The sequence below is a fragment of the Stegostoma tigrinum genome, chromosome 1 (assembly GCF_030684315.1).
Source record: "Stegostoma tigrinum isolate sSteTig4 chromosome 1, sSteTig4.hap1, whole genome shotgun sequence".
Lineage (NCBI taxonomy): Eukaryota > Metazoa > Chordata > Chondrichthyes > Orectolobiformes > Stegostomatidae > Stegostoma > Stegostoma tigrinum.
The window spans coordinates 187,024,209-187,037,163 of record NC_081354.1 but is presented as its reverse complement, the minus strand read 5'-3'; the positions used below and the strand labels follow the sequence as shown (position 1 = coordinate 187,037,163).

Below are 12,955 nucleotides of genomic sequence, written 5' to 3'. Positions count from 1 at the left end.
TGCCGTGACTGGCGAAGCTAGTTCTGAAAGATTAGTGAGTCGCTCTGGGGCACATTAGTTTGCGAGAAAATGATGCTATTGGACCACTTATCTTGTCCATAAGACCATACAATATAGCAGTAGAATGAGGGGTCTGCTCTAAAATTCGATCATGCAGAAACCTCTGTCTTAAATGCACTCAATGACTTCACCTCCACAGCCCTCTGTAGCAACAAGTTCCACAGTACCACCCTTGGCTGAAGAAACTCCTCCTTATCTCAGTTCTAAAGAGTCATTCCGTCAATCTGAGTCTGTTCCCTTGGACCCAGTCTCTCCTAACCGTGGAAACAACTCCATATCTACTCTATCCAGGCCTCTCAGTATTCTGTAAGTTTCAAACAGATCCCCTCTCATCCTTCTAAATCCCACTGAGTCCAGACCCAGAGTCCTCAAACACTCCTCATAGAAAAAGCTCTTCATTCCTGAGATCATTCTTGTAAACTGCCTCTGGACCCCTTCCAACACCAGCACGCCCTTCTTTTGGTATGAGGCCTAAAACAGTTCACAATATTAGAGAGCCTGATACAGACTCAGCAGTGCATATTTGCTCTTATATTCAAGCCCTCTTGAAATTAATGCTAATACTGCATTTCTCTTCCGAACTGCCAGCTGAAACTACATGTTAGCTTTAACAGAAAGCTGCATTAGAACATCAGATTCTTGAAGCCTTTCCACATTTCGAAAAAAGTCCAGCCTCTAATCTTCCGAACAAAGTGCATGGCCTTACACTTTCCTACATTGTATTCCATTTGCCATTTCTTTGCCCATTCTCCTAGCCGGTCCAAGCCCTTCTGCAGCCTCTCCACTTCCTGAACACTATGTGTCCCTCCATCTATCTTTGTGTCCAATCCACAATGTCTCAGTTCCTTCATCCTGTATTTGTGACTGGATTTGTAAGATCCTGTGAAGGCACTACTGGTACTGCTTCTCCAATTTTGTGAGATGTCTTTTGCAGATTGTCCAAGTTTTGGAAGCATATGCGGGCTTGAGGATTCATGATGCCTCGTAAATCAGAATGTTAGTCTTGAATATGAGATCCTTGTCCTCAAATACTCTTTTGCCCCAGTTAAAGGTTAAGCTGGCATACTGGAGGTGGGAATGAATTTTGTGACCTCTGACTGCAAGGAATAGCACCAATCTTTGTACATGCCTATTTGTCAATCTCAAGAAAACCTGTGACCCTTCAACCATGAAAGCTTATGTTCCTCAAAGTTGGCTCAAAATTTGTCACTATTCTCTGTTTATTGTTCTATGATATGCAAGCCATGATCTTCACCATTAGAATGATTACAAACACTAGCTCAGTGAATTCTGAGACCAAATAAGGCTGTGTCATTACATTAACCTCTTTTCAATTTTCCTCATTATAGTACCGTACATTTACCTTCACCAAATTACCCACAGACACAGAAATAATTTATAGAATAGATGGGAAATGGTTCAACATACACTGCTCTCAATGCAAACCCAAGAACAGGTTAGGGAGGCACAACCCGGCACTTTCCCCTGCAACTTCCTCTCACCTATCCCCTCCTCCCACCTCAAGCCGCACCTCCATTTCCTCCCTACTAACTTCATCCCGCCCCCTTGACCTGTCCATCCTCCCTGGACTGACCTATCCCCTCCCTACCTCCCCACCTCTACAGGCTCCATCCCCGCCCCTTTCACTTGTCTGTCTCCTCCCCACCTATCATCTCCTCTATCCACCTTTCTTTCTTTCTTTCCAATCCCATCCCTGCAATAACCACCAAAAGAGAATCCCCCACGTCCTGACATACCAGCCCACCAACCTCCGGATACAACGCATCATCCTCCGACACTTCTGCCATCTACAAACCGACGCCCACCAAAGAAATTTTTCCATCCCCACCCTTGTCTACCTTCCGAAGAGACTACTCTCTCCGGGACTGCCTCGTCCGCTCCACACTCCCCTCCAACCCCACCACACCCGGCACTTTCCCCTGTAACCGCAGGAAGTGCCACACTTGCCCCCACACCTCCTCCCTCACCCAAATCCCAGGCCCCAAGATGACTTTCCACATCAAGCAGATGTTCACCTGCACATCTGCCAATGTGGTATACTGCATCCACTGTACCCGGTGTGGCTTCCTCTACATTGGGGAAACCAAGCGGAGGCTTGGGGACCGCTTTGCAGAACACCTACGCTCGGTTCGCAAGAAACAATTGCATCTCCCAGTCGCGAACCATTTCAACTCCCCCTCCCATTCCTCAGACGACATGTCCATCCTGGGCCTCCTGCAGTGCCACAATGATGCCACCCGAAGGTTGCAGGAACAGCAACTCATATTCCGCTTGGGAACCCTGCAGCCCAATGGTATCAATGTGGATTTCACAAGCTTCAAAATTTCCCCTCCCCCCACTGCATCCCAAAACCAGCCCAGCTCATCCCCACCTCCCTAACCTGTTCTTCCTCTCACCTATCCCCTCCTCCCATCTCAAGCCGCACCTCCATTTCCTCCCTACTAACCTCATCCCGCCCCCTTAACCTGTCCGTCCTCCCTGGACTGACCTATCCCCTCCCTACCTCCCCACCTATACTCTCCTCTACAGGCTCCATCCCCGCCCCTTTCACTTGTCTGTCTCCTCTCCACCTATCTTCTCCTCTATCCACCTTCAATCCGCCTCCCTCTCTCTCCCTATTTATTTTAGAACCCTCTTCCCCGCCCCCTTTTCTAATGAAGGCTCTAGGCAAGAAATATCAGATTTGGTGCTCCTAAGATGCTGCTTGGCCTGCTGTGTTCATCTAGAAGCTCGTTTATGCAGTAAGAAGAGGTCCTTAACAGCAGATGTGTTGATATCAGTAGTCTGTAAACAGTCTGGAGATCGAGAGATCTTCATTGAGGTTTGAAGGTCTGTGAAAGTATTGCTGGGGTAAAAATGTTGAATCTTTCTTTCCAATGTTCAGATGGGATGGTTCCAGCAGTTCTCGGATATCATTTTATGGTTCATAGTTTCCTTTTGTGTAATAAGTTTTATTTTGTTTCTGAGATCTGACTTGAACAGTCTTCCCACCAGATGGTATCACCAAGAAAACACCAAGAAAACTAATGTAATCTTCTGAGATAACAAAGTGTGGAGCTGTGTGAACACAGCAGGCCATGCAGCATCTCAGGAGCACAAAAGCTGACGTTTCGGGCCTTCATCTCTCTGATGAAGGGTCTAAGCCCGAAATGTCAGCTTTTGTGCTCCTGAGATGCTGCTTGGCCTGCTGTGTTCATCCAGCTCCACACTTTGTTATCTTTGATTCTCCAGCATCTGCAGTTCCCATTATCACTAATGTAATCTTCTAACCAGCTCTCACAACACAACACCTCCCCAACAAACCACGCCCCCCGCGCCCCCATTGCCCACGCAGTGATCAAGATCAGCTGTGAAATTCTGCAAAATACGGACTATATCTTGCAAGTTCCTCTTGACAAACGTGGAAGTAAACAATAAGCCAAATGGTTACATGGGAGCTGGTGAGAAAATAGTGACAGGCTGCCAAAGAGCGTGCAAGATTGTGTAAAAAGGGTAGCAGGGACAACAAGGTGGAATTCACGTGTATTTGCCGGACAAAAGTGAATGCATTGAGCGAAATTAAAAAATGCTTATTTTCAGCATTCCTTTCAGATGATAATACAAGTCTTACGTACCTACAGCAGGAAATGGCACAAATCGCTGGATGAGTAAGCGGGTTGCAGGGCTAAATCTGTTGGCTCTCTTGATGAAAACATTCAGGCCTACCTTAAATAAAAATTGAATGAATGCGTCAGACAGATTCTGAATTTCAGCAGATAAATGCAAAGTTCTTCATTTCAGCCCCATAATCAGTAAGCTGCAAAATCCACCTCCCTGACAAGATATGAAAGAAAAGTGTGTGACCTAAACCGATAGTGCAGGATGCTAATAAGAAAGCCATCATAAACTGGTAAATAGTCAGTAGCCTTGATTTTAACATTTTTACTTTGGTTGTAAGATGACAAAAGGCAAACAAAAAAGGGAGTTGGAGAAACTCTGTAGTTGAATCCTAGGACCTGAGCAAGAGTAGGAGATGATGTAAAATAGCTTCACTTCAACAGACAGGGAAGGGAAAGAAGAACAGTAGGACAAGGTATTTGGAGATTTGGAGGAATACTGACTGTAACAGTTTAGTAATCATAGCTGATGGTACTATTTGACAAGTCAGATTCTAAAATGAAACCTGACTTGAATGATCATTATTTTTGGCTTACTTAGCTAACATGTGGTTGAATAGTGAGAAACAATTTTACACAAGGAACATTTTGTGGAAATTGGTAATTTTTTCCTTTGCCCGTAACATCGATATCTGTTTATTGATTGTCTGAGTCTATCTGTGCTTGTGTGTAGACGTTTAAAAAGTGGACAGACGAGAATTGTCTGTAAATAATTCATATTTCTATTTGCCTATAGTTGGAAGTGACCTACTTAAAATAAATAATACTTCTTGTGAAGTTCAGAAACCTGGTCGGTGTTTTCTGTTAACCTGAGTCCATCATATATGTAAACTGGGGACATTGAGTAATTTTACTAAATCTTTAGTGATAATGGGAACTGCAGATGCTGGAGAATCCAAGATAATGAAATGTGAGGCTGGATGAACACAGCAGGCCCAGCAGCATCTCATGAGCACAAAAGCTGACATTTCGGGCCCGAAACGTCAGCTTTTGTGCTCCTGAGATGCTGCTGGGCCTGCTGTGTTCATCCAGCCTCACATTTCATTATTTTGACTAAATCTTTAACTTTTTTTCCAGCTTCAGAAGTAGCAGTGCTCAAGTATCAGCACATCTTCAAAGACCCTGAAAGGGTAAATCCTCATCCTGTAAATGAAAGATTGAGAATTGATGTGTCCAAAACCTGATGTTCTCATTAAACAGTTAAAATGAACCAGAAGGAAAATGATGCCGGTAATCCAGACTCCAAAATTGTGCATCACATTTTTTTCTTTCTTCCAAACCCATAATATTTAGAAATGTCTGGAAATGTGGTGGAGCCAACTTTGATTGAGGCATTCAAATGGACAATAGATAATTATTTGGTCAGAAATGGTGTGCAGGGATATAAGGAAAAGGCAGGATATTGCCACTAGGTAACATAGCCAATGCAGGCATAATGGGCCAAATAATTTCCTTTTGCATTAGAACAATTCTGCGATTCTGTCATTTATGTCTTGACTTAACTTTGTTTGTCTGTTTGTCTAAGCATTGGATATTCTAGAAAAGGGGTACAGTTGGTCTCATCTGCAAACTTGCAGATGTTACATTTTGCTTTCTCATCCAAATCATTAATATTTATTGTGGATAGCTGGGTCCCAACACTGATCCCTGTGGCACCCCACTAGCTACTGCCTGTCAATTTGAAAAGGACTCATTAATTCCTAGTCTTTGTTTCCTCTCTGGCAACCAGTCTCCTACTCATGTCAATACACTTCTCACAATCCCATGCACTTTAATCTTGCACATTAATCTCTTAATTGGGACTTTGCAAACCCTTTCTGAAAGTCCAAATATACTACATCGACTGGTTTCCCCTTGTCAACTCTACTAGTTACATCTTCATCAATTCCAACAGATCTGTCAAACATGATTTCCCATTCATAAATCCATGCTGATTCTGTCGATCCTGCCAAAGCATTCAAGAATTTTCCCCACTACTGATGTTAAGCTCACCAGTATGTAATTCCCTGTGTCCTCTCCACTGCAGGTTTGGAGGGCCGAAGGGCCTATTCCTGTGCTGTAATTTTCTTTCTGTGTTCTTTTCTTTCTTCTTGAATATTGGACAGCTACTTCCTTAAGTATCCTGGGATGTAGATTATCAGGCCCTGGGGATTTATCAGCTTTCAATCCCAACAATTTTCCTAGCACTATTTCTTTACTAATATTGATCTCCCTCAGTTCTTTCTTCTCACTAAATCTGGCATCCTCCAACAATTCTGGTATCTGATTTGTCCCCTTTTGTGAAGACAGAAACAAACTATGTATTCAGTTCCTCAGACATTTCTTTGTCCCCTATTATACATTCCCCCATTTCTGTCTGCAGGGGACCTACATTTGTCTTTACTAACCTCTTTCTTCTCACATACCTATAGAAATTCTATACGTTATTCTTTATCTTCCCTGCAAGCTTGCTTTTGTACTGCATTTGGATGTTGAGAAGATGCTTCCATTGGTAGGACAGACTAGGACCCAAGGGCATAGCCTTAGAGTAAAGGGAAGACCTTTTAGAATAGAGATAAGGAGAAACTTCTTTGGCCAGAGAGTGATGAATCTATGGAATTCACTACCACAGAAGGCTGTGGAGGCCAGCTCATTGAGTACATTTATGACTGAGATAGTTTTTGATTATCATGGTGGCACAGTGGTTAGCACTGCAGCCTCATAGCACCAGGGACCAGGGTTCATTTCCAGCCTTGGGCAACTGTCTGTGTGGAGTTTGCACATTCTCCCCGTGTCTGCTTGGGTTTCTTCCCACAGTCCAAAGATGTGCAGGTTAGGTGGATTGACCGGGCTAAATTGCATGTAGTGTTCGGGGAGGTATAGATTAGGTGGGTTATAGGGGGATGGGTCGGGGTGGGATGCTCCGAGGTTCGGTGTAGACTTGTTGGGCAGGAGAATGAGGTTGAGGAACTTATCAGCCATGATTGAATGGCAGAGCAGACTCAATGGGCCGAATGGCCTAATTTCTGCTATGTCTTATGGTCTTATTTTCCCCTTCTTAATCAATCCTTTGGTCCTTCTTTGCTGAATTCTAAACTGCTCCCAATCCTCAGATCTGGCACTTCTCTTGGCCAATTTGTATGCGTCTTCTATCAATAGGATACTACCTGTTATTTTCTTTGTAAGCCATGGATTGGTCCTCTTATCCATTTTGTTTTTGCAACAGACAGGAATAAACATTTATTGCAGTTCCCCTACACGTTCCTTGAATGCTTGCTATTGCCTATCCACTGACATCCCTTTAAGTAACTCTTCCAAACCTATCAAGGCCTACTCACCCCTCATATCCTTGTAGTTCCTTATATTAAGGTTCAGCACCCTAGTCTCTAAATCAACAATGTCACTCTCTATCTTGATGAAGAATTCTATCATGTTATGATCGCTCCTCCCCAAGGGATCTTGCACAGCTAGATTGGCAATTTTTCCCTTCTCATTACACAGTACCCAGTCTAAGGTGGCCTGCTCTGTAGTTGGTTCCTCCTCATATTGGTCAAGAAAACTATCCCGTATACACTCCTGGAATTCCTCCTCTATAGCACTGTGACAAATTTGATTTACCCAATCTATGTGCAGATTAAAATCACCCATGATCACTGATATTCCCTTACCACATGCATCTCTAATTACCTGTTTAATGTCATTCTCAACATCACCATTGCAGTTTAGGACCTCTATATGACACCTACTAATTTTTTTTTGCCCCTTAATTTAGATTACTGTGAGGTGTTGAACTTTGGTAATGCAAATCAGGCAGGACTTATGCTCGAAATGGTAGGGCCCTTGGGAGGGTTGACGAACAAAGACACCCAGGGATACAAGTGCATTGTTCATTGAAAGTGGAGTTGCAGGTAGATGACTGAATTGGAAGTTTCTGGTGTGTAACTTGCCTCCTGACTCTGAAGGCCTATCCACTGATTACAAAACACAAATTAGGAGTATGATGGAATACTTTCCACTTGTTTTGGATGAATGCATCTTCAACAACATTCAATACGCTCAACACCAAGACATTCGCCATTCTGTCTTGAAAATATATCACCAGTCCTTCAATGTTATTCTCTGCTTTCAGAGATAATGGGAACTGCAGATGCTGGAGAATCCGAGATAACAAAGTATAGAACTGGATGAGCACAGCAGGCCAAGCAGCATCTTAGGAGCATAAAAGCTGACGTTTCGAGCCTAGACCCTTCATCAGAAAAAGCCTGAAGGGTCTAGGCCCGAAACGGCAGCTTTCGTTCTCCTAAGATGCTACTTGGCCTGCTGTGTTTATCCAGCTCCACACATTATTATCTCTTATTCTCTGCTTTCTGTGGTTAGCCAGAAAATTTTCTGGGTCTATCTGAAAACAAGCTAATAAATTAACCCTACCCTTACGTGATCTTACCTTAATTATTAATCTTTTGTGTGATACCTTATAAACTGTCTTCTGGAAGTCCAGATATATCAAATTTACAGGATCCCCATTATCCACTTTGTTTGTTACATTTTCGAAGAACCCTAGCATATCAGTCAGAATTTACAGTTCATAAAACCATTGACTTTCTAAATGTTTTGTTATTGCTTTCTTAATAATTCCAACAATTTCCCAACGATAGATGTTAAACTCTATTGTTCCCTACTTCCTGCCTCCTTCGCTTTTTGAATAAGGGCTGTTACATTAGCATTTTTCCAATCCGCTAGAACTTTTACCACATCCTGGGAATTTCTGGAATATTAAAAGCTATCTCTCCACTGTCTCCTGCAACTTCCTTTAAGGCCCTAGGATGTAGGCTATCAGGCTCTGGGAACTCGTCTGTCTTTAATCCCAATGGTTTGCTCAGTAGTAAAGGCATGTTGATATTAAGACGGAGGAATTGCTTTGAAAAATATTAAGGTAAATAAGTCCCCAAGGCCTGATGGGATCTATCCCGGGATACTAAAGGAAGCAAGGGAGGAAATTGTTGGGGCCTTGATACAGATATTTGCATCATCTTTATCCACAGTTAAGATCCCAGAAGACTCAAGAATAGCCAATGTTATTCCTTTGTTCAAGAAGGGCAACAGAGATTACACAGGAAATTATAGCCCGGTGAGCCCGACATCTGTGGTAGGGAAATTAGTGGAGAAGATTCTTTGGGACAGGATTTACTTGCATTTGGAGAAGAATGGACTTATTAGGGACAGTCAGCATGGCTTTATGCAGGGGGATGTCTTGTCTAAAATATCTGAGTTTTTTTGAGAAAATGATAAAGATGATTGAGGTAAGGCAATGGATGTTGTCTACATGGACCTCACAAATTCATTTGACAAGGTCCCTCATGGTAGTCTGGTCCAGAAGATCAAATCACAAGGAATTCAAGGTGAGTTGGCAAGTTGTTTACAAAACTGGCTTGGCCCATAGAAGGTGGGAGGTAGTTGTGGAGAAATGTTTTCTTGACTGGAGGTCTGTGACCAGTGGTGTTCCATAAAGTTAAGTGATAGGAGCTCTGTTGTTTGTGATATATAAAAATGATTTTGATGAAAATGTTGCATCCACCAATGGATCAACATTCACTTTAGCTACTCTTTTCACTTTTTTATACTAGTATAAGTTATTGCTGTCCATTTTTATATTTTGCCGTAGTTTTCTTTCATAATTTGCCTTTGTAAAATTTTTCTTTTTTTAATAATCCTTTGCTGAAAAAGTTTTACAATCTTCCAGCATGCCACTGGCCTTTGCAATATGGAATGCACTAGTTGTTGTCTTTATGATATCTTTAATTTTCTTGCTTAGCCTTACAATCTTTCCTCCTCTCTGGAATATCTATAGTTGGGAGAAATTGAATATCTCCTTAAATATCTGCTATCGCTCATCAACTTTCCTACCTTTAACTCTTCCTGCCCAGTCCACCAGGGCCAAATTTGCCATTCTGTCCACGTAATTGTCTTTCTTTGGCTCCAGGATGTAATTTGAGGCTCCAGTTTCTCACGGTCATACTGAAAACGAAATTCTAGAAGACTATGATCACTCTTTCCTAGGGGATCCTTTACTATGAGATTGTTAATTAATCTCACCTTATTACAAAATACTAAATCCAGAATAGTCTGCTTCTTGGTTAGTTCCTTGACATATTGGTCCAAGAAACAATCTCTGATATAACTGAGGTATCTGAGATGCTAAAGGAGATTGAAAATGTAGATGTAGACAGGATGTTTTCTCTTATAGGTCAACTAAGATTGACCCATAGGTATCAGAGATAATAGGAACTGCAGATGCTGGAGAATCCAAGACAACAAAATGTGAGGCTGGATGAACACAGCAGGCCAAGCAGCATCTCAGGAGCACAAAAGCTGACGTTTCGGGCCTAGACCCTTCATCAGAGAGGGGGATGGGGTGAGGGTTCTGGAATAAATAGGGAGAGAGGGGGAGGCGGACCGAAGATGGAGAGAAAAGAAGATAGGTGGAGAGAGTATAGGTGGGGAGGTAGGGAGGGGGTAGGTCAGTCCAGGGAAGACGGACAGGTCAAGGAGGTGGGATGAGGTTAGCAGGTAGATGGGGGTGCGGCTTGGGGTGGGAGGAAGGGATGGGTGAGAGGAAGAACAGGTTAGGGAGGCGGAGACAGGTTGGACTGGTTTTGGAATGCAGTGGGTGGAGGGGAAGAGCTGGGCTGGTTGTGTGGTGCAGTGGGGGGAGGGGACGAACTGAGCTGGTTTAGGGATGCAGTTGGGGAAGGGGAGATTTTGAAACTGGTGAAGTCCACATTGATACCATTAGGCTGCAGGGTTCCCAGGCGGAATATGAGTTGCTGTTGACTGCAGGGTTCCCAGGCGGAATATGAATTGCTGTTGGCTGCAGGGTTCCCAGGCGGAATATGAGTTGCTGTTACATTCCACATTAAGCAGAGGTTCACCTGCACATCTGCCAATGTGGAATATTGCATCCACTGTACCCGGTGTGGCTTCCTCTACATTGGGGAAACCAAGCGGAGGCTCGGAGAAGGCTTTGCAGAACACCTCCGCTCAGTTCGCAAGAAACTACTGCACCTCCCAGTCGCAAACCATTTCCACTCCCCCTCCCATTCTCTAGATGACATGTCCATCATGGGCCTCCTGCACTGCCACAATGATGCCACCCGAAGGTTGCAGGAACAGCAACTCATATTCCGCCTGGGAACCCTGCAGCCTAATGGTATCAATGTGGACTTCACCAGTTTCAAAATCTCCCCTTCCCCAACTGCATCCCTAAACCAGCTCAGTTCGTCCCCTCCCCCCACTGCACCACACAACCAGCCCAGCTCTTTCCCTCCACCCACTGCATCCCAAAACCAGTCCAACCTGTCTCCGCCTCCCTAACCTGTTCTTCGTCTCACCCATCCCTTCCTCCCACCCCAAGCCGCACCCCCATCTACCTACTAACCTCATCCCACCTCCTTGACCTGTCCGTCTTCCCTGGACTGACCTCTCCCCTCCCTACCTCCCCACCTATACTGTCCTCTCCACCTATCTTCTTTTCTCTCCAGCTTCGGTCCACCTCCCCCTCTCTCCCTATTTATTCCAGAACCCTCACCCCATCCCCCTCTCTGATGAAGGGTCTAGGCCTGAAACATCAGCTTTTGTGCTCCTGAGATGCTGCTTGGCCTGCTGTGTTCATCCAGCCTCACATTTTGTTGTCTTGACCCATAGGTAGATGTGTAACAGAGAAGAGGGGAAAGTGAATGAAAGGGTCATGAATCTTGAAATTCTCTACCCAGAGTATGGTGGATGCCAGGCATTCAGTAATTTTGAGGAGGAGACAGATAGATGTGTATTGGGGAATGAGGACTAAAATGGAGTTGAGGCTGAGATGAGTTCAGCCATGATAATATTGAATAATATTAAATGACTCCTGCTCCTACTTCTTTTTTTCTAAGTGATGAGGATGACACAAAGGGCTGCACAAGAATATAGGCAAGTTAGGCAAATGGGCAAAAACCTGACAGACGGCGTATAGTATGAAAAATGTTAAGTCATGCAATTTGGCATAAAAGCTGAATGCAATTTAAAACAGAAGACTGTACAAAAGAGGGTTTGGGGGATCCTTCTGCATGAATTGCAAAAAAAACTAGCAAAAAATGACACAGAAGAAAGAAAAATGAGGAGCTGGAAAAGCAGAGCAGGTCAGACAGCATTCGAGAATCAGGAAAGTCAATGTTTCCAGCTGAAATCATTTGCCAGGTCTGGGGAGGGGGAGGGGAGCCCAGAAATAAATTAGGTGGGGGGAGTGTAGCTGAGGGGAAGATAGGTAAGATAAAGATAGGTGGATGCAGGTGGAGGCTTTTGTGGTTTGTCAGTGGGAAGGGTGGAGTAGATTGGTGAGTAAGAAGATGGGCACGTTGGGGGTGGAGAGATTTTGAAGCTGGTGATGCAGAAAGGGGGTTATTGTGGTTGGTCAGTGGGAAAGATGGAGCAGATAAGTGAGTAGGAAGATGAACAGGTTGGAGGAGGAGAGATTTTGAAGCTGGTGAAGTCAATATTCATACCATTGGGCTGTAAGCTGTCAAGACAAAATATAAGGTGTTGTTCCTTCTGAGATAGTAGGAGCTGCTGGAGAATCTGAGATAACAAGGTGTAGAGCTGGATAAACACAGCAGGCCAAGCAGCATCAGAGGAGCAGGAAAGCTGACGTTTCGGGCCTGGACTCTTCTTCAGAAAATAGCTTTCTTGCTCCTCAGATGTTGCTTGGCCTGCTGTGTTCATCCAGCTCTACACCTTGTTATCTCTGTTGTTCCTCCTGTTTACATTTGGCCTCACTCTGACAGCGGAGGAGGCCAAGGATGGACATGTCACTGGGAAGTGGGAGGGGGAATTAAAGTAGATGGCAACCAGAGGGTCAGTTTGGTTGATGTGTACAGAACGCAGATGTTCCATAAACTGGTCCCTGAGTTTGTGTGTGGTCTCCCCAAGATAGAGGAGCCCGCAACAGGAGCAGCAGATACAATAGATCAGGTTACATGAAATACAGGTAAATGTCTGCTGGACTTGGAAGGATTGTTTGGGGAAATGAGAGGGGAGGTGTAGGGGCAGGTGTTGCACCTCTTGCGTTTGCAGGGCAAGATGCTGGGTATGGTGAAGGGGTTGGTGGCAAGAATGCAGCTGACGAAGGGTCAAGGAGTGAAGGGTCCCTGTGGAAAGTGGACAGGGGTGGTTAGATACAGAAGAAGCAATTACAGAAATTGGTGGAC

General features: G+C 44.1%; 1 protein-coding gene across 5 annotated transcripts in view; it reads right to left on the bottom strand.

Moving 5' to 3' along the window:
- Positions 1-12,955, bottom strand: part of LOC125455349 (sideroflexin-5-like) — a 274,456-nt gene that overhangs the window by 148,679 nt on the left and 112,822 nt on the right. For all 5 annotated transcript variants that reach the window (XM_059650637.1, XM_059650636.1, XM_059650639.1 and 2 more), the window contains one exon: positions 3,696-3,786. In XM_059650637.1, coding sequence (XP_059506620.1) covers positions 3,696-3,786 — 91 coding nt within the window. The remainder of the gene's footprint in view (positions 1-3,695; positions 3,787-12,955) is intronic.